The following is an 18,398-nucleotide window of genomic DNA, read 5'->3' on the forward strand; positions in this document are numbered from 1 at the left end:
TTCCTCTGACCGGGTCACAAGCACCTTGGTAGCTTCTGGACTCGGCATGGCCAATGGCCACTGGCCACAACACAGATCTTCTGAACTTACACTGGCAGGGACTGATGCCATTTGCACTTCAAAGTGGAATTTCAAGGGGTAAGTTTAGTCAGCCTGGAAAGGACAAATACAACTGCAAAATCTGAGCAAGAACAGTCAGTAAGGTCTTGTTCCAAGAATGTCTCTGAATAAATTTTAAGATCAGTTAAATGTTGCTTCAGTTCTTCCCTGAATCAGTACTGAATACCAAAACCACCAGACTTAGGGGATGATGAGAGTTTGATTTTACTGGGATACAGTATCTCCTTTTTGCAAGCTGCTTTTTTATTTGTTACGACATGGATACACTTGAAAAGAACAGACAGGCTACACTGGAAAATATTTAAATACATTCTGATCTCTGTGAATCAACAGTAACCTGCAGCTAATGCCACAGCTGTAGCACTCTCAAACTCCTCAGACACCCAACTCAAACTAAGAGCATTCAGTACTTTTAAATCCTTGAAGAGACCCACTCCTTGCAGTTTGCATATAAACCCGAGAAAAATAATAGTCTTAATGCTGAAAGATTATGCTTTAGGTAATGGAATACTCTATTCTGAAGTCAAATAGCTGCTGCAGAATTACAGTTAGCTTCGTAAGTACATGGAACATTTTAAATCATAAAGATCTGGACTGCATATAGTAGAGAATAAGTAAGGTTGAACAACATGCATGACAAATACAAAAAGTATTACTTGGTGACCTAAAGTTTTAAAATGCCCAAGACAATATTCAAAAGTAATCAGATGCTCACAGTCTCTACCCTCATCTCTTTGCTAAGGCTGAACATCCTCATTACTGATACATAATATGATTTTAAAACCCTGGTTTTATGCAATTGAACTGAAGTAAAATCTATGATGTTTTAATATTTCTTTTGCATTTCTTCTCCCACTTGTGAGTTTTGTTGATTCAGTATTTTTATACTAAAATCAAAGTATCATTTGCTGATATAAAAGGCATTTTAGCATATTTCCAATGTGTAGAGTATTAAAGTCCAGGTAAAAGTTAATCAGCTATAAATTAGAGTATTTCACATACAAAAATTTTCCTTATGTTAACATTCTAGTTCATAAACTAGTCACTAACTGCTTAAAAATAGGCACTTAAAAAGTCTGCACTTGGCCAAAAATAATACCCATCATTTTTTAGTTGCTAAATAACTCTAATAGCACTTCTCCTTGTAACATGATTATCAGACCAATATGCACAGTGATCATTGGGTATTACCAGCTGTAAGTAGAAACAGAAAACAGTTTCAATCTTCCTTGTTCTTGCTTATTGCCCCCATTTCAAGGAAAGGCAGAGCAGTTACCTCAGGACAACAGTTGCCGTTTTCCCCCAGAATAAGCCCCAGCAGCTGCCTCTTGTTCTTTTGAAACAGCTTGTTGAACCATTTGCACCACTTACACATTCCTACATGGGAAGAGCCCCACTTCCATGTGCTGCAGCTGAAGCTAAGAACTGGTGTTAAGCGCTACTCATCAGACACTAACTTATAGGAACTGTTTCTTTGGTCACATGTTGTTTAATCATGAAACATGATGGCCCAGAGTGGACAGTATTTTTATTCATCCTGAGCCATGGCAACCTTTGCAAGTTATTTCAATACCTGGCCACATATGTTAATGCAAAACCCAGTCCTATTTGTCCCTGAGCCAATAACATTGTCAACAGGCAGTCAATATCCATGTGAAGTCATGTTAATTATTTCCCTGAATATCCAGGGATATTGGATATGGAGGGGGGTGGGGGATACTGTATCACAGTCTGTGAGGTTGGAGTATAAGGTGGAGGTAGGTCAGCTCAGTACTCCATTTCATATTCATAACTGTATGGTGGTGGAGGCACTGCAATGGGAGAAAAAAGAAGACATAGTTAAAAACCTGTTTTTCAGATGCAGCCTTTAAGTATTTTCTTGCTGACATCCATCCATGCAGACTTGCATGCAACTGATATAAAACCTCCTGGCAATGCATTCTTTTTTTTTCAGGCTGCCATTATACAGTCAATTTATATCAATGTGAGTCATTGTTTATTGCCCTTTCCTTCACTCCTTAGCTGTTTGCCCACCAACAGGCTCTGCTAGTAACAGTGTTTGAGTATCTGTAATGGCAGATGATACCAGGCAAATGTGGCAGAGCTAAACTTTGTCAGGGTGTAGCGGTTTTGGTTCAAAATATTCATTACTTACTTATTTTCCTTCTGTGAGATAAGAATTAGGAGAAAGCAAAGCAGGCACAAACCTTAAACAGTTGCAGTACAACGAAAGAGTTTTATTACTAATAGAATTAAAGAGAAATAACAAGAAATTAAAGTGAATTCCTCCCCCCCCCCCCCCCTTCCAGCACTTCTCTCCTTTTACCCAACTTGCACAAAGGATAACAGAACATGGGATGTTAGTCAGTGTTCCAGTTCTTGAAAAGTCTCTCTCGTATGCTTAAGGAAAAAAGGGTTTTCTTCAGTTGCACGTGGTTCCCAAACTGCCACTAACAGCAGACCCACCCAGAAACAATCAATCTGCTGTGGTGTTAAGCATCTCTTCCTTGAAAAATCTCACAGTTCCTTCACACTGCAAAACATGGGCCATCACATGGGGTTATTAATCTTTTTAAGGATGAGTTATTTTGGGCCTGCACACAAAGGCTTTCTTTGCCACAAGTCTCTAAAAGCCTCTCACTGCTTCTATATAGCCTGGCATAGGCACTCTTCACAATCTTCACAGGCCACATGTGAATTCTTCATCCCCCCATGTACTTCAAATGGATTAAAGAGACAAACAGTTTGTGATATTACAGTTTCTTACCACGCCACGCAAGAAGGTTTTTAAGCCACGCGCAAGAATCGCGGCACCGCCCTCTTTTCTCCCGTCGCCATTTTCAGCTTCGTCTCACATGACTCACTTTCTCTGACTCTGAAGCTGCCATGTTGAAGAGTGTCCTTGTTCAGGCTTTATGGTAGAAAAAGCTTCGCTCCCTTTGTGCTGCTGGCTGCATGGTGTCCTCTTCAGTTCAGCACGAAGTGTGCTGGCTGCAGAAAGGAGGCTCTGCCGGCTCCCGTTGACTCCGCCGGCTCTACATGGAGAGGAGAAGGACCCGCCTGTCCTCAGAAGCCACGCTGGATGGGTTTAGCTGTGAGCAGTCCATGGCTGGTTTTAGCTGCCTGCGGCTCTGGGACAGTCCCCCCCAAGCAACCCAGGGTCCGTGCCGCGGCGTTGGGAAAGGGGGTGTCTTGGTTTCAAAAGACAGGTGTCTGCTAAGGAAGGCAGAAGCCCCCCTTGAAGTGGCAGATATAACCCCTTTCCCTCTGAGTTATTGTATTTTGAAATCAAGGGCCTTTAGGCAAAGATGTGGGAAATAGGGATAACAGTACTTTACTATATATATATATATATATGTATATAACCAGTCAAACAAAACAACAACAACTATGGCAGTAACAGCCCACACAAACCCAGTCCCAGCCTTCTCGGCTGTCGGGCCCTTTCCCCTCGGGTGCAGTTCCGCTCGCAGCCGGCAGGGGCGCTGGCGGCTCCCGGTGAGCAGGGCAGGTGCGATGGTTCCCCCGCGGCTGCAGGGGGCGCTCCGGAGCGAGCTCGGGGAGGACGCGGCACCAGTGCCCTGGGATCCCGGGAAGGGATGGAACAAAGGCTTCACAAACCCCTGGGCAGCCGATCCCGGACCCTTGGGAACAGCAGGCTGGAACGGCAGGCTGGAACGGCAGGCTGGAGCGGCAGGGAGAAGCGGCAGGCACAAACACAAATCCCGGGTGGCAGACAAGATGTATCCAAAAGGGGAACCCCCCTGGAGGTCCACGCAGGCAGGGAGAGCACGGCTACAGCGCAGCGAAAGCTCGAAGCAGCAGCGGGGCAGGGCAGCCACAGCCCGGCCTCCAGCAGGGCAGGGAAAACAACTTTGGGATCCCGGCATTGTTTCCAGCAGAAAAAGAAAAAAGCGGCCAAGATGAGGAAACCGCAGCTCCTTTCTCTGCAGCTTCTCTCTCCGGACGCTCAGAGCGAACTGACCCCACACCCAGGTGTAGACAAAGGAGTAGCCAGGCCCGCCCCACCCCCCTTTTTGTCTTTCTTAAGTACAGCTATTTGTCCCCTAGCAACATGCCTATGGGAGAAAATTCCTTTAACAGGAAAAAAACTAAAACTAAACTAAAACCCCAACAGGGGGGAAGGGGCAGTGGCCCCGGCCCGGCCCGGCGGTGCCTGGAGGCTCGGAGCCCCCCCACCTTCCAGCAGGCGAGCTTGGACAAAAGGGAATTCCCGCCTTCCCGTGCGGTTTAAATATGTAAATTGTGAGAAGCGTCATTAGTCTAAAAGACTGTCCATTAACTCAGGTTCAACGCACTACACAGGGAAAAAAGGCTGGGTGTTTATCAGATCCATTCCCTTCCAGCAGCAGCAGGGATTTATGTCATGTCAAAATTATGGCAGTCAGGGTTCTTCATCTCCACAGACACCTCAAACACCTTCTGGATCTCCAGGTGTGTGATGTGCCACGCCATGGCAAACACATCAGCATCATGCCTCCCAGGGCAAATGCCAGATTTCTTAACATAGCTTGGGCTGAGGAAGAACAAAGCTTTCACCTTGTTCATACCAATGGAGACATCTGAGGAGAGCCCAGCATTTGTAAACTGGGTTAGGCATTTAGGATACAAGAAAAATATTCAGAAGTAGCTGAAAACTTTTTCTCAACTACTTTTAATAACTTTAAAGAAAAAGGATTCATTCAGTGACTAAAGAGACAGTAAGTGATGCAGAATGATAGCATGGTGGGAACTAAAGGCTCTGTATCAACATCCAATTAGAGTAGTCTCTACAAATTTTAAGGTCCAGAGTCTGCTCATGTCTCCATTTATGTCACTGGAGATCCTTTCGTGTCCCATCCGTAGATGTCTCAGGCAGACTGGCAGTGAAATAGCACTAGCATAGAGTGGAAACAGAAACCTAGGATGTTTGTGATGGGGGAGAGAGACTCAAATCCCAGAGTGCCATGAAAAGTTTGCCATGCTCTCTTGAACACTGGGCTATTACAGCTGGGGTGGGGTCAGTAGCTCTGACCGAGGAAGCTGTGACTGGTCCGGAGAGATGGTCCCAAAAGGAATCACCTTCTCGAGGCCCGGTGTCTTCCCTCAGCTGCTAACTAGGAGGGCCTGTGCAGAAGCTGTCAGCTCTTTAGTGATTGTCAGCTCATGATTTCAGCTTAGCTCTGCAGGGCAGCCTCCAGGCCAGACCAGGGAGAGAGATGAGAGGCTCGTGTAGCTGGTTCCACACAAAGTAGCTTTATTGTTGGTTCGTACTCCGGCGAAGGGGAGGCTAGGGATAACAACGTAGGAGGCAAGAGAACATAAGTAACACAATAATAATTTCAATGAATGCCCACAAAGCTCCCTTAATCAAAGATGCAATTCATCCTGTTATTCCCATCATTCAAAAAGGTCAACGTAGATAAATTTCATCTTTGGACAGGGATGGGGCTTCTGAGAGGGAGTATAAGCAAGATTTGCTAGCTTTGTGTTGAGAGGGGAGGTTTTGGGGTTTAAGGAGGTTTGACAAGGGTTGAGGGAAATGGGGGTATTTTGGGGTAAAAGGGGCGGTAACATATAAACTAAGGATCAGTTTTTCAGGCTGTGTCTGGCCTACGGCTTGACTTTTGCCGTAGCTTCTTGTTCAGCTTTCTGTTTCGTCTGCTGCTGTGTGGTGGGACAATCTTTTCTCTGGTTGGTGGGCATTTGGCGACATTTTCGTCTCCATGCAGAGCTGGTCTGGTTTTTGTATTTGACTCAGGAGAGTTCTCGTTGGTGTTTGTGGAAGCAGTGTTTATAGGGCCTAAGTATGGTTTTATATTTTTTCCTGGGAACCACTTCGGGCCAGATGGTAGCTGGACACAGGCATAGCCTCTCCCCCAGGTAATCAATTGGAAAGGCCCAGACACCTGGTGTGATTCTGGGTCCTTCACCAGCACTGGTGGCTTCTCTGTGAGCTTAGCCTGGGTTGAATTTGAGAAGTGGTGGAGTACTGGGGGGTCAGGCTCTGATGAGGTACCATTTAGAAAGTTAATGACGTAGAGAGCCTTACAGAGTCTTTCAACAGGAGACAAAATTTCGGTTTCTCTCCGTTGCTGATTGAGGACTCTTTTGTGGGTTTAGTGGGTCCTTTCTACGATGGATTGTCCTGTGGGATTGCCAGGTATGCCTGTCTTGTGTTCCATCCCCCACTGGTTGAAGAAATCTTCTAACCTGTGAGAGGTGTAGGCAGGCCATTATCTGTTTTGATTTCTTCAGGGACTCCCAGGGTGGCAAAGGCAAGGAGAAAATGCTTGATGACATGGACTGCATTTTCCCCTGCGTGGGCTGATGCAAACGCTGCCCCAGAAAATGTGTCGACTGACACGTGCACGTATTTGGATCTCCCAAAGGATGGGAAGTGGGTTACATCGGTTTGCCACAATTGGCAGCTGTTCAGACCATGGGGGTTGACTCTGGTACCCATAGATGGTATTTGGTAGTTCTGGCAGTTCAGGCACATTGCAATGATAGCTTTTCCTTGATCTTTTGAGAGCCTGAACATCTGACGAGGGCAGGAATGTTTTGGTGAAAAAATGCATGTGACAACTTCGTCTGGGCAAAGATGTCAGGGACGTTTGCAGTCTCTGCTGGCATGGCCAGCGCATCTGCTCTCCTGTTCCCTTTGGCAATGGGACCAGGGAGGTCTGTGTGTGACCTCACATGCATAATGTAGTAAGGCTGTTTTCTGTGGGAGATTAAATGAATTAATGTAGAAACCAATTGGTATAATTTTTGGTTGGAGACCTCTTTTAGAAAAGCATGTTCAGCCCTCATAGCTATGCCAGCGACATAAGCTGAATCTGTGACCAAATTAAAAAGTTCATCTTTAAACTTCTCAAAGGCTCTGACAACACCTGCTAACTCGGCAATCTGTGGAGATCCCTCTACTATTTGGATATCAGACTCCCATTTTTGAGTATTGGGTTGCCTCCAAGTCATGACAGACCGATAGGATGAGCCAGAGCCATCTGTAAAGACGGTCAGAGCTTTGAGAGGTTTTCTACTTTGGATTAATTTTGGAATCAATTTAAAAGCTGCATCACGGTAGAAAAATCTATGTTTTGGCATGTGAATGGAAATTTGGCCTGTGTAGCTATCTAGGGCAAACTGGAGGCTCTCATTGGTCTGGAGCAACTGCTTTAGATCTCCAGTGGTCAAGGGCAAGTATATGCATGTGAACTCACACCCTGCGAGAGAGCGGAGACAAGTTCTGGCCTTTTTTATTAAATGTGCCATTACTTCTTGGAAGGTGGTTAATCTCTTTGTAGGTTGATTGCTTGTGAAGACCCATTCAAGTATCAGCAAAGGGTCTCTGAGTTGAGGGTCCCATTGGAAGATCAGTCCATGTAAATGGGAAGCCTTACCCAAAACTGCAAACTGGAGAGGCAGGCTGGGTTCAACGCTATGGGCTTGGCGTGAAGACAGGGCTTCTTGGACTTTGGTGATGGTATCTCGGGCTTCAGATGTGAGGGCATGTGGAGAGTCCAAGTCTCCGCTGCCGTGGAGGAGGTTGAAGAGGGGAGTGAGGTCTTCTGTTGTGACTCCCAGTAGGGGGCATATCCAATTTATGGATCTGCACAGGCTGTGTAAGTCCCTTAGGGTTTTGGGATCCTCTTTGATGGGGAGTTGCTGGGGTATGATGGTTCTCTCACGGATCTGGAGGCCGAGGTAAGTCCATGGGCTGGAGTGCTCCACTTTGTCCTCACGGATCTCGAACTCTGCTTTTTCTATGGCTTCAATTGTCTTTTTAAGAGTTCTGTCCAAATAAGTTTGTTCTGATGCACAGATTAGGATGTCATCCATATAGTGGTGGATGATTGCTTCTGGGAGTAGGCTTCTGATAGGGGACAGAATGTGGGCGACGTACCACTGGCAGATGGTTGGGCTGTTCTTCATGCGTTGTGGGAGGATGAGCCAATGGTATCTTCTGAGTGGGGCTTGTTCGTTAAGAGAGGGGATGGAGAAGGCAAACTGTGGTGCATCCTGGGGATGGAGCGGGATGTTAAAGAAACAGTCTTTTATGTCGATGATGGCAAGCATCCAGTCTCGGGGCAGCATCAATGGGGATGGCAGGCCGGGCTGGAGGGGGCCCATGTCTTCAATGACCTCATTGATCTTCCGTAGGTCATGGAGTAGTCTCCATTTGTCTTTGCCAGCCTTTTTCAGCACAAAGACAGGGGAATTCCAAGGGCTTGTGGTTTCAGTGATATGACCTTTGGCAAGTTGCTCTTCCACTAGGGCTTCCAGCGCGCTGAGTCTTTCAAGGGGCCACTGCCTCACCCATTTTGGGTTGTCAGTCTTCCAGGTGAGTGGGGAGGTAGATGGCAGCGTGTGTTTCTCAGTGGCCCCAGTCAGAAATCCTGGCTGGGAATGGTGAGGGTGGCACTCAACTGGGAGAGAAGGTCTCTGCCCCATAGGGTGATGGGGGCCCTTACCACAAATGGTCGGGTGGTCGCTATCTTGCCCTCGGGTCCTTCAATGACAACATTTCGTTTGCTTCTCATGGATACTGCAACTCCACCAATCCCAGAGATCATACCTGCCACAGGCTCCAGTTCCCAATTCCCTGGACACTCGGAGCGGGTGATGATGGTCACGTCTGCTCCAGTGTCCAGCATCCCTGGACGGTAGATCCTCTCTCCTTTACAGAACAAGCTGCACTCTATAGTCGGTTTGTTTGAGCCTGCAATCTCTATCCACATTGCTGTTGGATTGAGAGGGAGCTGTTCTGGGCAGTTCTGTGGAAGTAAAAAGGCTTGTGCAATTGGTGTTCCCTGTGGGAGAAAGAAAGGTGTGTCCGTGCAGCAAAGCTGGACAAGAATCTCTTGTCCAGGGTGCACTGTTTGTATCTCTGGTAATACAAAGTGTTGTTCTGGACCATGGATGGTATCGCTTAGGATAAGAATGTCCCATGGGCCGTTCTGCGGTCCGTACTTTTCTGTGGGGATACAATAAAAACGCTTGTCAATAAAGTTAAGTGGCAGTGATGTTACCAGTTGGCGTCTGGTTCTGATTGGTAGCACTCTGTGTGTTGGATCCTTCTTATGTGTTCTGGGATCGCCTAGGATGATGGTGCCGGCTGAGGTCCAGTTGTCTGCTCTCAGTGATCCGATGTAGGAGGGTAGTATGGCCTTTGATTTGTTATCTGAGCACGGGGCCTTGATACCGCACTTCGATGGAAGTTTTTTGAATGCTGCTGGTGCTGTTGCTGTCTCTGGTGCCTTTGGTACGCGGCACAACGGTCCTGGGTGGGTGACCTTTGTGGGCAGTCCTTTACAGAGTGTCCAAGTTCACCACAATAGAAACAGTGGGCATTCTCCTTAGAGACTGCTGCAGCAAATGCACCGGAAACTCCCTCTGTGATGCCCTTTACAACTGCTTGGGTCATTGTGTTTTCTGTGGATGTGTGTCTGGTACAGGTCTCTACCATTTGGTCTATTGTGGATTCTGTGTCCATGGGTAGGGCCGTCAAAATATTCTTACATTGTTCATTAGCATTTGCCATGGCAAGTTTATCTAAAAGTTCCTTTCATCCATCTGGACTCTCTATCTGTTTCTCTAAGCTAGCTTTTAAATGATCAACGAACTTAATGAAACTTTCATTTGCTGACTGCTTGATGTTAGAGAAATATTGTGTAGGAACAGAATCATCTGGAGTAAGGAGCAGCGATGTCTTAGCTGCAATAGCTATGTCTTGTAATGGTACTTCAGATAAGGTTGTAGCTTCATCTGAGGGTTTTTGGAGGTCACCTTCTCCAGCCAGTTGTTCTATTGTCCAATCTGTCTGATTTGCATCTTTGGCATAAGAGTCAGACAGTGTTTTTAAATGTCTCTTCCAATGCCTTTCCCATAACATATATTCGGCAGGGGAAAGGATGCAATTAATAATGTTTTTAATATCATGTGGTACTAATGTATAGGCAGAGAAAGTGGCTTCTAATAAGTTTCTAAAGAAATGTGACCCTCTCCCATGTTCTTTTGCTGCCTTGCAAAGCTCTTTGACTTCTTTGTATGGGATAGGTTCCCATGTTTTTGTAGTTGATGGACCACCCCTCCTCCCTTTCCCTATAATGACTGGGAAGGCTGAGATTTTCTGGGCTAGCTCCTAGTCTCCCTCCCTGTTCGCCTCCCTGTGTGTCTGTGCCCAGTGGTCCTCTGATTCAGAATTAGAGCTGCTGCTACTGTCATCTGAAAATGAGGGCTCGGCTGTTGCAGGGCGGGGCTGTGATACAGGGGGCGTAGCGCGGCATTTTTGAAATGCCAGCTTTGCTTTAGCCAGGGCAGGAGTAGCGGGGGGTCGGGGGTGTTTTGAGGGATGGGAAGGGGGTCTGTTGTGGCAGCATGGGGCTGGAGAGGCTGTACAGCAGCAGGTCGTTTGGGGGGAGGTTGGGTTGCAGGTGATGCCGGTTTCTCAATTTCATGTGGAGTCAGCATGGGCTGTAGGAGGGTGTGGGGCAGCGGTGGGCTTTAGGGCAGGAGCGGAGATGGGGATTTTGCAAGAACCCGTGGTAGGGGGAGGGGGGAGTGTAGGAAGAGAGGGATTAGTATCAGGGATTGCGTAAGATGTAGCTGTGGGGGGAGAGAGCGGGTCTGGCGGTGTTTGCCAGGGTGGGGGGGCTACTGGAGGTGGGGGGAGGGGGGAGGGAAAGTCTGCTCCATGCGTGGCAGCCTGGGGCAGTGGCGTGGATAGCTGCATTCCACCAGCAGCGAGAGGGACAGACGCTGGCGGGGGGTGTGACGCTTGTTCCATGCCCCTCAGTGCGTGCGCAGGGCTGTGTGGGACCAGCCCCGTGTTGTACCATGCCTGCTCTGTGGGTGCAGGGAGGGGCAGCAGTGGCGGAACACATTGCTGGGACGGGGCTGCCATGGGGGGGGGGGGGTAGGGCCGCGGGAAGCAGGGACGCGGCAGGGAGCAGGGACGTGGCGGGGTGCAGAGACGCAGTGGGGTGGGGGGGGTCAGAGGCACGTGAGCCGGTGCAAGAGGGGGAAGTGTGGTGTCGTGTGCGAAGGATTGCGAAATACCAGGGAGATTGGGCTGGGGGGGGCTCAGAGCCGTCCATCCCGGGGAGGGGGGATGGGTCTGGGGGTCTCGTTTGCACTGCCTGGGGGGTGGCAGCAGGACCAAGGGGGCGAGCAGGGGGGTTTGGGTATGGGAGAACTGCTGGGAATACGGGATTGGGGTAGGGAAGTGGGGCAGCCGGCGCCCCAGCCGGGCCAGGGCTGGGGCGGCAGGCGGGCGCCATGCTCTGGCTGGCCACTGCCAGAGGTGGAGAGGGGGAGTGGGAGGGGGGAAGGGCAGAGAACGGGTTTGGCTGGGGTGGGTTAGTCGCACAACACGTTTTAACCGTTAAATGAAACAAAGGAATGAATTTGGAACCAGAGAGGTTTCCAGTTGCTTGAGAGGAATAGTTTCTTCCCCACTTTGTCCCAGAACGGATCAGAAAGGACAGAGTCTTTGGTGGCATCAGGAAAGCTTTGAGATATCCAATTAGTGAAAGATTTGAGATTTTTCTTAGAAAGAACACCTTTAGAGAATTTAAAGTTGGATTTTAAGAAAAAGGTTAGAAGAAAGGGGTATAGGTCTCTCTCAAATTGGGAAAGGCTGGGTTTAGCTTGCCTGTTTCCCATTTAAGTTCCTCCCTCAGCAGAAAAAAGAGAAAAAAACCCAAAAAGGACTTAAAAGTTTTTGCGTGCAAGAAAGAGAGGAGAGCCCGATTTGAAACTTACAAATCCCGTCTTCTGCTGGGGCTGGCTCCTGTTGAAGTCCAAAAAGAGTCTGCTGGGGGGATGGTCCGGCCAGTTCGATCCTCAGGGGTTTCTTCCCCAGGTGAGAGAAGCGAGTGTCTCGAACTGTCCCCCTCCAAAAGGCCATGCTTAAACGTAGGTCCTTTTTTCAGAGGATCAGCACACGAACAGCTGGTTCTGTCTTGGCGTGGTCAAGACGCAGCTCAGGCCAGGAATCCAAGGTCTGGGGTCCAATGGCTGTTCGGGCGCCAGTTATTACAGCTGGTGGTGGGGTCAGTGGCTCTGACCGAGGAAGCTGTGACCGGTCCAGAGAGATGGTCCCAAAAGGAATCACCCTCCTGAGGCCCGGTGTCTTCCCTCAGCTGCTAGCTAGGAGGGCCTGTGCAGAAGCTGTCAGCTCTTTAGTGATTGTCAGCTCATGATTTCAGCTTAGCTCTGCAGGGCAGCCTCCATGTCAGACAGGGAGAGAGATGAGAGGCTCATGTAGCTGGTTCCACACAAAGTAGCTTTATTGTTGGTCCGTACTCTGGTGAAGGGGAGGCTAGGGATAAGGTCTCTCTGCCCGCGCAGGGGCAGAGGGCTAGCTTTATAGGGATACAGGGGGTGGGTGTCAGAGGGTAAAGGCCAATGGGTTACAAAGGATCTGCATAGGGTCTCACAGAGGATTCTGGGTCTGTCTTCTTCTCTCCATAACTGAAGAGTAGCTGCCTTCCCGGGGGGGTCCTGCTGGGAGATTGCTCAATCTCCTTATCTCAGCAGACGTCCCTCCAGGGCAGTGGCTGGGCATACCCTACACTGGGCTGCTGCTGTGCCTGAGGCAGAAGGATGAGCATCCCCACACCTGCTGTTCCTGTCCAAAACAGGTAATGACAGAGGCAGTGTTGGCCACAAGCCATATAGCCAAACCAGGTCAGCCATTACTCCAGAAGTGTTCATGACAGCAAGTGTTGGGGTTTTAGTTTAGTCTTAGGTTTTTTTCTGTTAAAGGAATTTTCTCCCATATGCATGTTGCTAGGGGACAAATAGCTGTACTTAAGAAAGACAAAAAAAAGGGAGTGGGGCAGGCCTGGCTACTCCTTTTGTCTACACCTGGGTGTGGGGTCAGTTCGCTCTGAGCGTCCGGAGAGAGAAGCTGCAGAGAAAGGAGCTGCTGTTTCTTTCTTTTTGGCCGTTCTTCTCTTCCTGCTGGAAACAATGCCGGGACCCCAAAAGCCGCTTTCCCTGCCCTGCTGGAGGCCGAGCTGTGGCTGCCCTGCCCCACTGCTGCTGCTTCGAGTTTTCGCTACGCTGTAGCCCTGCTCGCCCTGCCTGCCTGGGGATCCGTGGGGGTTCTCCCATCTGGATACATCTCGCCTGCCACCCGGGATTTGCATTCGTCCCTGCCGTTCTAGCCTGCCGCTCTAGCCCGCTGTTCCCGCCTGCCGTTCCAGCCTGCTGTTCCTGAGAGTCCGGGATCGGCTGCCCAGGGGTTTGTGAAGCCTTTGCTCCTTCCCTTCCCGGGATCCCAGGGCACGGGTGCCGCGTGTTTCCCGAGCTCGCTCCGGAGCGCCCCCTGCAGCCGCGGGGGAACCATCGCACCTGCCCTGCTCACCGGGAGCCGCCAGCGCCCCTGCCGGCTGCGAGCGGAACTGCACCCGAGGGGAAAGGGCCCGACAGCCGAGAAGGCTGGGACTGGGTTTGTGATTGCTGTTACTGCCAGAGTTATTGTTGTTTTGTTTGACTGGTTATATACATATACATATACATGTACATATACATATACATATACATATACATATACAGTAAAGAACTGTTATTCCTATTTCCCACATCTTTGCCTAAAGGCCCTTGATTTCAAAATATAATAACTTGGAGGGAAAAAGGGGTTATATCTGCCACTTCAAGGGGGGCTTCTGCCTTCCTTAGCAGACACCTGTCTTTCAAAACCCAGACAGCAAGGAACACAGAAAATATTTCCAAGGTTCCCCATCCTCCAAAACCTGCTGCTGCTGCTAAGAGGAAGAAGTAGTCAAACTGATATTTGCACTAGAGACCTTGAGCGTGTAGCATCAAACTGCCTAGAGATTGAGATATAAGGGTGAGTCATTGCAGGAGCAGACTTGGGGAGGAAAAAGTTACAGCCCTGGAGTTTTCATTTTGTTTTTACAGCTTTCAGCAACTATTCATTTTTAAAGTAGCTCTTCAGCAATTCATGGTTGAGAGTAATGCCATTTTCTTTCATACTCATCTCTCTACGCAAAACAATGTTGAAATGATAAGGATGATTATAGATGCTCTCAGTCTAACTGGAACATAAGGGTGTGAGGGAGAAAACAGACATTAAGACTGGTATGATAAAGAAATGCATTAAAAATATTGCATAGCTTGCCTATATGTAATGCACCTGAGGTTTGCCATAACCTTTGCAACAGGAGGGAATATAAAGGCAGGGGATCTCTAAGAGTGGGATGACAAGGCTTCATGCAGTAAACACATTTGCATTTTATTACAATGAACTCCCAAAGTTATCCCAAGGCAATTGATCCTGGATTTGTAATTAACAATGTCACTGAATTGCATAAACACCATTATGCTGCATCCAGGATCTGCTTTTCTCTTCAACAATGTGGCCACTTTCACATGGTAGGTGCGGAATCGAGGCAAATGAGCCTTGCAGACCCCAACTGGCTTGGTGCCACCTCCTTTGGTGCTCCTAGAGTAGTGCAAGTTTGAAGCAGCCGGGATGGGGTCTGTGGCTCAGACCCAGGAAGCCATTACAGCTCCAGAGAGAGCTCCAGAGAGAGAGCAAGGGACAGTCCCCCAGAGGTCTGTGGCGATCCCTTGACCGCCAGGGTGCCTTTGCAGGGGGTGCCTGTCTCAGCAGGCTGTCAGCTCTTTAGTGATTCAGCGGGAGCGATTTCAGCTCTTGTCCTGTGAGGCAAACCCCAGGCCGGACCAGGAGGAGAGAGACGAGAGGCCTGTATTGCAGTTCCGCATGGGGCAGCTTTATTAGCCTGCACCCCGCGAAGGGAGGCTAGGGAAGAGCTCTCTGATCCCACAGGGGCAGAGGGCTAGATCTTATAGGGGTGGGTGTGAGAGGGTAAAAGCCAGTGGGTTACAAAGGATCTGCATAGGTCTCAAAGAGGATCATGGGTCTGTGTCCTCTCTCGCCGTAGCTGAAAGGTGGCTGCCTTTTCCACGGGGATTCTGCTGGGAGGTTGTGCAATCTCCCTGTCTCAGCAGGCCTCCCTCCAGGGCAGAAGCTGGGCATACCCTACACAAGTTGAGAAGTGTGATGCAGTGGGTGGCTCTACACCAAGCTGGCTCATACATAGCCCTATGTACCAGCTTGCACTCACTTCAGACACAACTGCACTGCGCCATAGGCAAAAGGGGTCCCTACTGTCCCCTGGGATGCCCCAGACCCTGTGACAGCTCTGGCTTAGACCCTGTGCCTTCCCTGCTGCTGCCTGCACCTAAATAAACATTACATCAAAACAATTTTATCCCACAGACAAGCTTGCATTGAGCACGTCCAACACTCGGCTAACTTTGACCAAGGCACAAACATGACCTCTGCACCGTGTCCCTGCCTGGGCTGGCTAGATGATCTCCAAGGTCCACTCTGTAGGAACCCAGAGTGCTGAGAATATTTCTCTGTCTGTTTTTAAGGGTTCTTACCCCCCCGAACAATACTGTTTTAGCTTCAAACCTTGGAAAAAATTACCAACAGTCAGACAACAACTAGAAAATACAGTGGTGTGAATTAGGTGATAGACTACTATGTAAGATTGTCACAGGGTGAAAAATTTAGAGGTTTTAGGCTTCTCTTTGTAGTAAATAGATAGGAGTAAAAAATATCAAAATGGAGGATTGTTGTTGTTCTCTAAACCTTCTTCTTCTACTACTCCATATTCTGCAGTAAAAGTGCTTTGGAATGATTGGATAGAAAATTCCGCAGTTCCTAGTCGTGTTACTGAATAATTGGTAAGAAAGTGAAAATAATGTACATTTTTAGTAACTATTGGTTAAAATATCTTTAAAAGGCTATGTAAATCTTGATAATTGGGCTCATTCCTACTTTTCTTCCTTCTATGCTCTTCCTCTGATAAGACTTAATAAACAACTATCTGGAACCATTGAAACTAAAGGAGACATCTCGGTTTATCTTTTAAACTCCTTGCAAGGACTTTCAGCAAATTCTCTCCCATCAGGAGAGACTTAATTTATGGCACGGTAAAGTGTCACACTCAAACCCAAAGCATTCTAAGATTCTATAACCATGGTCCAAATTCATACTCCAAGTTCCAGTTCAGGCATGGTACCAGGTGGACGCAGAGATGCAGCACTGCGTCCTAGCCACCAGTCCCTCCTGGGACACACACTATGGAACACCCTGCAGAGATGCCTGTGTGCTTTTGCAGAAGTTACCTGGGATCCTGCAGCACCTAGCAGTGCTTGTGATCTCTGGCCGAAAACTAGTCAGCTCAGGTTGCATTAGACTCCACATCACCACTCAAAGCCTTTGCACCATGGTCCACAGACCTTAATGTCCAGGTTTTCTCGTCTGTGATATGCCTGGTCCCCATTATATTGGACAATGCAAAGGAGCTGGCTGTACATGAACAAGAACAAATACAGAAACCAGAACACAAAAGAAGAACAACTGATCTATTGCCAGAGAGCCTCTGGCACAGGGAGAAGGTTTGTCCTGCACAATGCAGCACTGCCCTGAGCAAGGACTTGACATGCTCCTGTAGGCACCATGAGCCACCCAGCTATGAAGTGTGTCACCTGGCCAGATCTCCTTAGCCTACTCAGCAGCTGAATAAACCTGCCCAGGCAGAGCTGTGCTGCCAGACACTGTGCACTGAGCTGTCCTGCCTTTCTCAGCAGGACTTGTGCTGTTCCGTCCAGACTGAGAAGAGCCTCCTGCTGCAGTCACATTCCCCATTTACTGTGGAGCCGTAACTACCCAAGGATAACACTCCTGCCATGAGCACAGGCACTCTTGCAGGACTGCCACTTTGCTTCCTTACCTGGGTATGTGTTGATGGTATTGATGTGCATCATTCTGATAACCCCTACTCGAGTCCCATGGCTGCTCTTCATGCACATGCAGATGCAGATGGCAATCCCAGCAATCACTCCCATTATAAATACTATGCCGAAAACAATTCCAGCTATCGCTGTGCCTCTGCAAGGGGAATGGAAACATGCAGTCAGACTCAGAAAAAAAATGTTTACAAAACATAATTCCTTTCTCAAGAGAAGCCCCTATTTGAGAAAAAAACCAACATATTAATTACTGAAAATGCTGCAAATTTTGATCCATTGAGGCATGTGAATAGAAAAAAATTAAAGATCTGAAACCAAAATGAGAAACTCTTTCAAAGTCACCTTTGCAATTGTGCCAGATCACTCTGCTGATTTACCATATATTAAATTCTCCAGTTCCAGGGCCATCTGAATTTATCTACTTTTAAACACTATGAGGAAAAATTCCTTCCCTTTCTCCACATAAGATCTTTTATTTTTTTCTGAAAGGTATTGGTATGATTTTCTTTTGAAAAGAAAGCCTAAGTTATCCCTAGCAATATATTTCAGAAGCATCCATGTGCATGATGTACTTCTGTAGAATATTGTCATTGTTTTATCTAAGTCAAAAAGTCTTTCTGCTGTGCTTCTGAGCCCACAGATTAAGGAGAGCCTCCTCTTCTCAAGGCTAAGCAGCATGAAGCAAAGCAACACCCACCCTTTCACACTGCTGCTGCTGCAGCCAGCACACATATTTGAGGCTTAAACAATTTGTTTTAAAATGGTCCAGAGGAAGAAATTTAACTCAGCCCCGGAAGTAATGAATCAGACTTTCCTTGAAATTTTAATATGGAGAAAGGAAAGAAAGCCTTATTGCACTCTCACATTGGAGAAAACCCTTGAAAAACCTCCAAAAATGTCACTAAGAGACACTGAAGAGCTTCCAATAATACTAAGAGCAAAATCAGCCTGTTGGGGTCTCCCCCTCTGCCATGGAGCCCTGGGAGAGGGGCCCTAGGGGGGAGACACAGGGTTTCTGTGCCCCTGGTCGGCCTCATTCCCGGTTGGTTGGTTTGTGTTCCCCTGTGTGGGAAGGACCCTGGGGTCCTGTGACTGGGGGAGTTCCTGAGCACAGCTCCGGCCATGTGGCTGGAGAAATAAACATCTCTGAAACATCTACCAAGAATCTGTCCATGTATACTTCTTTTCCACGGGACTCCTGGTTTGATATATGTGTGTTACAGTAATCCCCGCTGTAACATCAGCCTTTCTGATGAACCCTGTTTCATGCAGGTTTGCTGTCAGCTACAGGCAGTGAAGCATATGTTCTATGAAAGATGGTATTTATAGCCTACCCTTTAATGAAAGAAGCCCAGTGACTTGCCAGAAATATTCTTACTCTGTGCATCTCTTCATCTTTCAGCAAAGACTTAAAATTGCAACCTTGCTGGCAACCTTTCTACTGGATATTTTAA

At 48.0% G+C, this 18,398-nt stretch overlaps 1 protein-coding gene across 1 annotated transcript in view; it reads right to left on the bottom strand.

The window, feature by feature from the left end:
• Nucleotides 1-1,788: 1,788 nt before the first annotated feature.
• Nucleotides 1,789-18,398, bottom strand: part of CYYR1 (cysteine and tyrosine rich 1) — a gene marked incomplete at both ends in the record, with an annotated part of 87,020 nt that continues 70,410 nt past the window's right edge. Inside the window, 3 exon segments of the mRNA XM_082279024.1 lie at nt 1,789-1,887; nt 1,891-1,931; nt 16,926-17,083. Coding sequence (XP_082135150.1) covers nt 1,789-1,887; nt 1,891-1,931; nt 16,926-17,083 — 298 coding nt within the window.

The sequence above is a fragment of the Coloeus monedula genome, assembly GCF_965178545.1.
Source record: "Coloeus monedula genome assembly, chromosome: 3".
In the NCBI taxonomy this organism is placed as follows: Eukaryota; Metazoa; Chordata; class Aves; order Passeriformes; family Corvidae; genus Coloeus; species Coloeus monedula.